The sequence below is a fragment of the Triticum aestivum genome, chromosome 6D (assembly GCF_018294505.1).
Source record: "Triticum aestivum cultivar Chinese Spring chromosome 6D, IWGSC CS RefSeq v2.1, whole genome shotgun sequence".
NCBI classification, from domain to species: Eukaryota; Viridiplantae; Streptophyta; class Magnoliopsida; order Poales; family Poaceae; genus Triticum; species Triticum aestivum.
In genome coordinates this window covers 490,398,266-490,408,117 of record NC_057811.1, presented here as the reverse complement: position 1 = coordinate 490,408,117, position 9,852 = coordinate 490,398,266, and the positions used below count along the sequence as shown (strand labels likewise).

The 9,852-nt window shown below is 44.9% G+C and overlaps 1 protein-coding gene across 5 annotated transcripts; it reads right to left on the bottom strand.

Annotated features, from left to right (window-relative positions):
* Positions 1–542: 542 nt before the first annotated feature.
* Positions 543–8,912, bottom strand: LOC123146324 (putative disease resistance protein RGA3). 5 transcript variants are annotated; one of them, XM_044565967.1, is made up of 16 exons: positions 4,830–8,912; positions 4,578–4,733; positions 3,887–4,081; positions 3,642–3,757; positions 3,484–3,556; positions 3,287–3,400; positions 3,076–3,212; positions 2,754–2,859; positions 2,485–2,643; positions 2,240–2,399; positions 1,997–2,143; positions 1,731–1,892; positions 1,555–1,644; positions 1,266–1,480; positions 1,091–1,166; positions 543–975 (listed from the first exon to the last, which is right to left on the bottom strand). In XM_044565967.1, exons 1-2 carry the CDS (start codon positions 8,818–8,820, stop codon positions 4,729–4,731), a joined length of 3,996 nt encoding a protein of 1,331 aa, XP_044421902.1. In that variant the 5' UTR covers positions 8,821–8,912; the 3' UTR covers positions 543–975; positions 1,091–1,166; positions 1,266–1,480; positions 1,555–1,644; positions 1,731–1,892; positions 1,997–2,143; positions 2,240–2,399; positions 2,485–2,643; positions 2,754–2,859; positions 3,076–3,212; positions 3,287–3,400; positions 3,484–3,556; positions 3,642–3,757; positions 3,887–4,081; positions 4,578–4,728. The 5 variants fall into 5 exon arrangements, with proteins under 5 accessions (XP_044421902.1, XP_044421904.1, XP_044421901.1 ...); XM_044565969.1 differs by having other exon boundaries at positions 543–994; positions 3,076–3,202; XM_044565966.1 differs by having other exon boundaries at positions 3,076–3,202.
* Between the last annotated feature and the right edge of the window lie 940 nt (positions 8,913–9,852).

The following is a 9,852-nucleotide window of genomic DNA, read 5'->3' as shown; positions in this document are numbered from 1 at the left end:
AACCCTAGCTAGCAACAATTAGAAGCAGGCCTAGCTAGGTGCTGGCATGGGAACTCCACGAATTGACCTACATCCCCATTGATATTTTATATGCTAATCCAGCAAATTAAAATTCATAAATTGTGATTAAGGATTAAGCAAGGCCAACAATTGCTAGTTCCATACTAGTACTCATGCAAGTGCAATGCTTTGCTTAATCAGTGAAAAATAAACTGTATTGTGCCAGCAATGGTGTCCATCGTTGATCTAGGGGGTTAATAAACTCTAGTTATTAATCGTATTCATATGTGAAAAATCATGAGTTGTCCAGAGAAGTATTTGTGTCAGCTGCTTCAAGTTTCCAGACAAGATAAGTGTGGATCCTACTTAGTGCGGAATGGCCAACCCTAGCTAGCAACAATTAGAAGCAGGCCTAGCTAGCTGCTGGCATGGGAACTCCGAGTTGCAATGTTATATGCATATACTAATATTCATAAATAGCCATGTTGAAACACAGGGACAAGTCATATTGATTGATGCCTCGATCTATGCACACCAAGCAATTGAAACAAGACATGTTAACTGATGTCTCAGTGTCATCACGATAATCTAAACCGTGTCTTTTTCTTGCGACGAATCTACACTGTGTCTTGCTGTCACATACGTCTATACATTTATCATATACACGACGAATTAACATGTACTCTTTCACAAGGAAGATGATAATCCGTGCTCATGTCTATCAAGTCATTCATCTAACAGATACATGCAGGTGTATCCATGTACACATGGTGCTAATGGCGTATAACATCAGGGCGTGGATGATGAGCCGCTCGGTCTCAGCCCATGGTCCAAGTTGCGCCGGTGATGTGGGCCCAGGCGGTGCCGTGGTCGAAGATGGCGAGGTTGTCTTGGCGTAGGAGACAGAGTAAGAAGAGCGGACGTGCAAACCCGAGGCGCAGGACATTGTGGACATCAGGATGCTGTACCGCTTCGCTGTAAAATACAGTGTATACTGAAAGATTCAGTTTACTAATGGTGTAATAACAGCAGGATGCAGTATACTGAATCTTTCTGATGAAATCATAGCACAGTCAAAATTAATACGTACCAGCAACGACCCCGGATTCCTGGACACTGAATATGGTAGCATTTGAATTTTCAGAGTCAAGTTCGGAAAGATGTCCCTATGTAGGGACCCAAGAATTGAAAATAGCAACTTATAATCAAGGAAATACTTTCGTTGGAAAATACGAGGAACATCGTTGCACAGCAGTAAGGCATACCTTCAGGTGGATAGGCCGAACTGGTAGCAGCTCGGTGTCGGCCCCAAATTACGCCGGTGACATGGAAATATGCCGTGCAGGAAGTGGCGGGCCGCAGCGACAATGAGCGCGTCGTTGAGGGAGTGAGAAGCCATGGCTTGGCATGCGTCGTCGCCTTGTCGGCATCAGTAATTTGTTGTGTACACATACAAGCACTTGGCAATTGGCACTCCCAACTATAGAGCAGATTCAATTTATTCATGAGTTAACAGCATAACCAAGATCAAAGCATAGGAAGTCAACTACATACCAACATCATCCTGGGGTCCTGGACACGGAATATGATACCACCAATTTAAGCTTCAGAGCATACGTTTGGATGACTGTTCCTCCTTGTGACCTGCAGAAAATAGGACCCTGAATCATCAAAGGGAATGACGGTTTCATGGGAAGTAGAGATAGTATTATTGCGTATCAGTAAAGCACCTTGTTTTGATTCATGGCGAACCAGGCGCACACATGCTCCATTGAGTATATTAGCATGGCAGATGGGAGAACAAAGACAGATCGTGCTACCCATCATCCGGAGCAGCCATGAATTAAGACTCCTTCGAGTTTGGCTTTGCCAGTACGGTATTAGCGAAAAAACTGGACAGTTACACCAAGTTCACAAGTCAATGTGATGCAAATCTGAAGGGCAATCCATATGACACAGGTGACTGGAACTTTTTCTGAAAGAATGGCTAGCTGACCTTTGTGGAGTTGCTGCGTTAGAAAAATAAAGAAAGGTGCTTCCATTGGTGTTATTATTTGGATGAAGGAGGTATGCCTTGAATGCAAAACTGCTAACCACGAGAGCTCACCAGCCACTGTTGGTTGCAATTGTTCTGCAGAAGAATCTGAGTAATGAAGTAGTTCAAGTCAGAAAAATGGGCAAGGTAGAGGAAATGATGAATGTATTTGCACAGTCACGATTTTGAGTTGGTTATAAATACAGTTTCAGGCCGTGGAGCACAGCACGTCAGAGAGGGAGGCCTGGTTCGCTGCTCAGGAAGAAGCGGGCCATAGCAAGCGCGTCGTTCTAAAAAAAGATGCAGAGGCCGGGGGTCCTCCTCCATTTCTAAAAAAAGCAAGGGCGTCGTTCCTCCTTCCGGACTGAAGAAAAATAAAATCTGAATTAAGGCAATGATGATCTCATGGGAAGAAAAATCAAATACTGTTGCATATAGCAGTGAAGCACCTTAATTTGCTTAATGGTGGACCTGCTGATCAAATTCTCAGTGCAATTGCTCCATCTAAACTTCGCAAACAAGAGAAGGACAGATTGAGCCACCTGTCGTCCAGAGCAGTCTTAGTCATGTATTCTTGTGGGTTTTGGCCGGCAAATTGAGAGGAAAACCTGGACGATCATACCAAGTTCACAAGTCAAGGCAATGCGAGTCCATGAATCGAGCCGATGGCACAGGGGATTGCCACTTCAATTTTTAAGGGAAATAATGACCAACTGACCTTTCGGAATTGTGGTCAGTGCAGCTGCTTCAGAATACATGACTGGTTGCAATTGTTCTGAATGCAAAGCCACTAACTGCAAGAATCCACCGTTGACAGAAATTGCCTGCAGAATGAGAGTGAAATACTTGTGGTTAGAAAACAGAGATGGTAGATCAACCCACGAGTAAAGATGCTCTGTGAGGCCGAGAAAATCTCATTACTTTCAGTTTCTTAGACTGACCAATACTATGAACTGATCATCATCGTTCACTAATATTGTATGAAGCCAACAGGAAGGATCTCATAAACAGATAGGATGAATGATGCTTTAGACATTTACCATTTAGGTAATGATTCTCCACCCAGATTGTTAATATCGTGGAACACAAGCCATCCAATCACTAGAAAGCCCTCTATGACTGCACAAATGATTTGACCAACGAGCCATTGAAATTTAAGGACTTAACCTGCAATGTTCTGCAATGAGTCAATAGAATCATATTTCACACCTGAAGAAAAATCTTACAGTGGACAAAGATAGTGTCTCGTACCTCCTTTCTTATTTGATATTACAAACTGAAGACCAACAAAAACAAACGCCATATAGTATGTGTCACGATTTTCGTTGGATCGACCACGAACAGGTCCACATGTTCAGCATGTTCCTGAGAGAAGGAAGATCATAAACAAAACATTATTTTGAGGACAAAGCCTGTGACATTGGAATGGTCAAAAGAAGGTTACTAACACAATGGTTGTTTCATCGAAGAAGACAAAGGCACAATCTGAGAATGGAGAGTTGGTTGCCACTGCCACATAACCTTGAATGTCCATAATGTGGAGGTTAGGATCATACTTCTTTTTTTATTTGATATTGTTGCAATGTCGGAATGGTCAGAAACCTACCATCAGAAGTGCTGTTCCTTTCCAGATGAGGCACAGTTTGCAGAATCAAATCATGCTAACAACAGAACGATTAAACCTGGTGTCACATGATCCATTATTCAGGTCTGCTTATAGTTCTGAAAAAGTAAAAATTTCAGAGTGTACTTAATATTCCATCTGGCAAATTCCTACTCGATGGCATTTCACAAAAGGGAAATCAGGCAGCTGCTACATGCACATTGCAATGTGCCATTGCGGAAACAAACCTTTCAGCCTCTTGTATCTAGTCTGGCACCTGCGCTTGTTCCCTTCCTTGCATTCGTACTCATAGCAAGGGCGGCAGACCGGGAAGGCACATTCGTTGCAAGCAAGAAAGACGCCACCGTCGGCCATAATGCCTACAGTGTCGCCACATATTTGGAGACCTGCTGCCCGCTCACGCCCTTTGCCTGCTGCTTACCCTGCATCGCATCAGTGAGATAAAAGAAGGTCAGCACACACCTATATATACATGCAAGCAAAATTACACCATACATAATCGAGCAGCAGGAATTGACCATCTGTTTTAGTGTCCTGAAAATTGCCTTTCTAAGATACGTAGCATAATTCAAGTGTTGTGTAGGATGAAATCTTCATCCTGTATCTGTAGACAGCATATGAACCAAGCTAATAGATAAGAGGGAAATCATGCGGGTTGAGCAAGCACGGTAAATTAAAGCTCGTCTGACTTGCATTGTTTTGGCATTTCTAATCAGTAACAACCATGAACCGACAAATGAGGGAAATCTACGAGGCCAGCGCACCAGAAATTCATAAGGATTCAGGGGAATGCCAAGCTGCTGCACCTCCTAACATGGCGACCTAGATCCACCGACGCGTGCGCACGAACAGCTCAAAGGAATGGTACCGACGACAAATTAAGGCGGGGGAGAGAGAGAGAGAGAGAGATGTGCGTACCAGGGTCGGGGGCGGATCACGACCAGCTCACTGCGATTTTGCGACCCTGCGACCATCCCCGCCGGCCGCCATAGTTCCGCTCCACCGCCGCCCGCGCGCGCAACCGGCGGCGATGGCAGCAGGGAAACCCCGAGATCCCATAGGGGAGTCATCAAACTGAAACATGGTAGCCCGTCAGATCTCAGAAGCATATGAAAGGGGAGTCATCACCTCAAATCATCAAATTAAGAATGGTGAGGGTGGGTTACGTACATAGTGCTGGTACATCAAACCATGGGTCACTTTCTTTCAGTTTTCTGGCTTGCTCAATTAGGTCCCTACTATAACAGCATACTGCCAGATATTCCAGTGAAGCGGGGAGGCCCTCCTTGGGCGGCAGGCATTCGATTTTCTCACAATCCATGATATATAGTCTCTTGAGGGAAGATAGGCCACTTAACACTTGAGGGAAGGACTCCAGATTACTGCATTTCTGAAATTCTAGATTTTTGAGGGAGGTGAGGAGCTGCAGCGCTTGCTCTTGCCCTTTCGTGAAGGTTCTTGCACACTGATCATAACTGAACCGCAATGTGTGGAGGCTTGCGGCAAGGTGGCTGCAGATGGGAACAGTAAGCACTGCCGAGATGCTATCCACCCGTAATTCTTCCAAGTGGAATGAACCTGCATTCATTAAGTTGCTCCTTGCAATCTGTGAGAGCAGATCCCCTACTATAGAGATGTTCCCTTGTCTAAAATGCATAGCATCTATGCTCAGTTTCTTGAGGTTGACTGTGATGTGAGGATTGAACCCATCCATTGTTAGTTCTTCACAACCTATTAGGCTTAGACTGGTGAGAGACGTGAGGTTTGAGAGCAGACCCATTGACTGCATGCTTGACTCAAAGGAAATATTAAGTTCCCTGAGGGAAGTAGGGAAAGGCTTGATGGCATGAGCTCCTCCACCTACTTCTCCCTTGGGCCACCGGTAGAACAACTCCCCACAACTGGATCCTGTAAACGATTGGAGCATTCTGAGGCCCGAGAGTCCTCCACCCCCCATAGGCAGAAGCTCAAGGCTCTCACAATGACTGGTGGTAAGCTGGGAAACAGCTGGGCAACACTTTAAAACCTTAGAAAGCGATTCTCCAGAAATAGAAACCAATTCTCCAGAAGGACATAATTCATCTATGACAAGAGTTTGAACTGAATGGAGGACAACACTCTCATTCAGACGTGATACATCCGTAATTTTCATAACCTCTACTTTATCCATATTGTGGAAGGCCAAAGCACTGGCATACCCTTCGATGCTCAATTTCTTACCATCATATAATAGCTCCGACCCACCATTTTTCACATGAATATCTGTTAGTGTGGAGGTGTGGGGCATGGGTGGGAACTGAGACAACTCAGGGCAGTTATCAATATGAAGACTACACAGGCTTGTAAATAGGTTAGAGCACTCCAAGAAGGGGAAAAAGCTGAGAAGGGGACAACCTCCAAACTTGATGGTTTCAAGCCTTGAAAATAGACGGGGATTAGGTTCCCCGACCCACTTCTCAAGCTCTGGAATATTCTCAAACTCAAGTTTCTTCAGGTGCATGAAGCTTCTTTCTGGCCCGAACACACGCATTCTGGCAATATTCTTCAAAGTGAGACTGGTGAGATGTGGTAGCTGCTCAAAATCTGGAAGAGTACACCAAGATAGGCCCTCTAGATGGAGCATCTCCAACCTTTTTGTGCTAACCTCACCACACAACCATCTAGGACAAGGGCCAACACCAGGATTTATAATGCCAAGCACCCTAAGATTAGGGTGTGGTTGAAGACCATCAAGAACATCATCATCTATCGTCCGGCGCTCTGTACCCCAAACTAACCTCAGCTCTTTCAGATTTCTTTTGTTCTTCAATTTGGCTGCACTAGCATCTCCCTTGGACGCCACGGTTTCAAGATTACATAGAGTGAGTTCACCTCCGAGCTCTCTCAGTTCCCCCAGCTCGTGCAATTCAAATCCAGTACTCTCTTTCTTAACACAGAACTCTTTTAGCTCATGTAAACACTTCATCTTTCCAACCTCAGGAATATTGGAATGGAGTTCTTTAGAAGAAGAAAAATAGCGTAAATTGAAAAGGCGGCTAGTGTCTTTATGCATTTTTTTACTACCATGCCAATTTTCAAGGTCCAAGAATTTCAAGTGGTAAAATCTATGCAATGTGCTAGGTAAACTCATTTCCTTTGAGTAGTAGGGTGAACTAATTTTAAGGTACTGAAGGTGGATAAGATTTGAAAAGTTGTTTGGCAAAGATTCTTGAGTGTTCATTCTTATAAACAGAACTCGAAGACAACTTATGTCTTCAAATGCATTTTTAAAAATATTAGCTATTCTTGCATCATGACATCCAAAAATCATCAACGACCGCAAATTTTTTATGTCTATCATGCTCTTCAATTTACCAATTTCTTCCTCAAATTTTTCATCTATATTCTCTATGTCTATGGTGACTGATAAGTGCCTGACAGATTGTGGGATGTTATCAGCACTAAAACTTGAATTACTTATATTGACACATTCTTGTGATGAAACATTACGGGATAGTTCATGCAATAAATCATGCATCAGATAGTACTCATCATTAGACTTATCAACTCCCTTTATGAGAAAACCATTGTCCACTAGTTCTTCTAAGTAATTGTTATTGTCTTGGCAACTAGAGTCTAAGATACCTATCGCGGTCCAAAAGCTAGTAATTTCCAAATTATAAAACCTATAATCTTCAGGGAAGACGGCAAAATAAGAAAAACATTTTTTCAGAAGGAAAGGGAGGCAATCATAACTAATTTTTAGAGATGGCATAATATCATCAACATCTTTGGCATTTTGCCATTCATCCTTTTCAAGAACTCCAATCCAATAGTCCCGAGAAAGGTTTTTTTCCAATAATCGACCAACTGTATTGGCTGCTAGTGGTGAACCCTTTAGTTTCTTTGCAATATCTCTTGCGACATCAATTAGCTCATCTTCATAATGCTCGGGTTTGCTATGACCAAACATACATGCTTCAAAGAATTCAAAGAAATCATTAGGCTCCAGACCATGTAGTTCTACTGGATCAGTGGTTTTCACCATATGTGCTATAGAAGGAAACCGAGTTGTGACAAGAACCATGCTGCCCTTGGTTTCCCCCTGTCGGAATGGAGCTAACAGGTTATTCCAATCAGTTTTACTATTGCATTTCCAAATGTCATCCAAGACAATTAAAAATCTTTTGGACTTCAGCCTCTCTCCGATGGATTTTTGAAGCTGGTCTAAATTGGCTGTTTCATGTGTACAGTTGTATTCTTCTTTTTCAGTTGCAGGTATGCAGCTACGGATCTGCCGGGTGAGCTTAAGCACATCAAAATCAGTTGACACACATACCCAGACCTTGACAGTAAAGTGTCCCTCAATCCTTTTATCATTATACAAGTATTGAGTGAAAGTTGTCTTTCCCATACCCCCAGGACCGACAATAGGCAGAATAGAAAGTGTGTCACTGCAATCTGTGCCGCTGGTGAGTGCATTTATAGTTTGCTCAAACATGACACCCCTCCCATACAATTTACCTTGTTTAGCTGTTGAAACAGTGTGAGGCCGAGTGATAACTATGTTCTTATATGGGATTTTATTCAGTAGGTCAGAGACAGGATCACAAAGGTCACGTATGCTCTCTATCACTGACTTGATTCTGTTGGACATGGCCACTCTATCAAATTTCAACTCAACAACATAACCACCATTATTAACACTAGCAGACTGGGTTGCATTGTGTGGGTTACTGGTAACAACACTAGCAGCAGAAGGAACATCATCATGAGTACGTGAGCAAGAAAAGCATGGAAGCCAGTTACCAATGGTGTGGCGAGCAGCATGGCGAGCATGGCCAACATGACCACGGAGGTCGTCACCCAGGTCTGGGACGGCCTCCTGGGTGCCATCCAACTTGTCTTGGATCATGAAGTAATGGAGCTCATCCAGAGCATCCTCAGCCTCATTAGCCTTCTTGCTAAGGTCCTGCAGCAAGTTCTGCAGGCCAGGGTTGCTGCTCACTTCCCTGTCCTGCGCCGTGTGCAGCAACCCTTGCATGTAGTTCAGCTTGGTTTGGATCTGCTCGGAGTTGAGGCCGAGCTCGGAGCTAGCCACATACGCAGCCACCAAGTCATTGGACAGCTTCTCCAACACCTTGCCGACGAGCCAGCCTGCCGCGCCGATAGCCGTCTCCATCCCCTCCGACGGTCGGGATGGTCCCGAGCGCCGGCTGGCTGGGATAGTTGGTTTGTGTGGTGGGAGTTATGTGGATGCACTGTGAAGGATAGCACAGGGTAGGAAGGTAGCAATATGGACGCATTTTGGTAGAGGCCTCGGTGGCTCTTGTTATAGCAAAGCAGTTCAATTCTGTCGTGGCTGCTACAATAAAAGATGAAGGTTTGGTTACCTCTTGAACCATATTCTAAACGACATTCCTTCAACTTGCATGGAAAAGACGATTTTTTTTTTAATCAGCTCACATGGGGATAGATAGAGCTGGAATGGATACATGCATCTGCGAAGGTGCTGGTAGCAGGTAAGGAAGAAAACAAGGGCCTTGTGTTTCAAGTTTATTTATAGAAAAGCACAGACGCTAATGCTTCTTTAAGCTGGTTACCATTATCTATACAAAAGGGGGAAGCATGCATCCAAAGTGCCGGCGGCTGCGGCAGAGTATCGTAGTAGTTAGTAGATGAAAAGGTGGTGTGAGAGAGAGAACTGATGGAGGCATGGAGCTCATTCACCAACGGCAAGCGCACATTATTCGATCGTGGGTCGCTTCACCAACCGCAACCACGGTCGGGGTGGTCCCGAGCGCCGACAGAACAGGCTAGCTAGTTGGTGTGCGTGTGGTGGGAGTGTAGTGTCAGTTTTGCGTAGCCATGTGAGCGCATTTTGGAAGAGACCCTCGAAGCAACTCCAATGGGGCGATTCATTTTATCCGTTAGTGTTCGTTTGGGTCAGCACGGAAACAAAAGTCGGCTCCACGCGCCGACCCAAACGACCCATTCCCGGCCCATCTTTGAGCCAGAATTGTGTTGGCGCGGACACGAGACGGACGCGCCTTCTCTTCCCCCGGGCCCGCTGGTCGGCGGCAGCCTCCACCATTTCCCCCAAAAAAAACACCGCCCGCGCATGCTCCGCCCCACCCCCGCCATGGACGACGACCTCGACGCCACCGCCGGCCTTGCCTCCCTCGTCTTGTCCGGCTTGACGACCGCCCCCTCC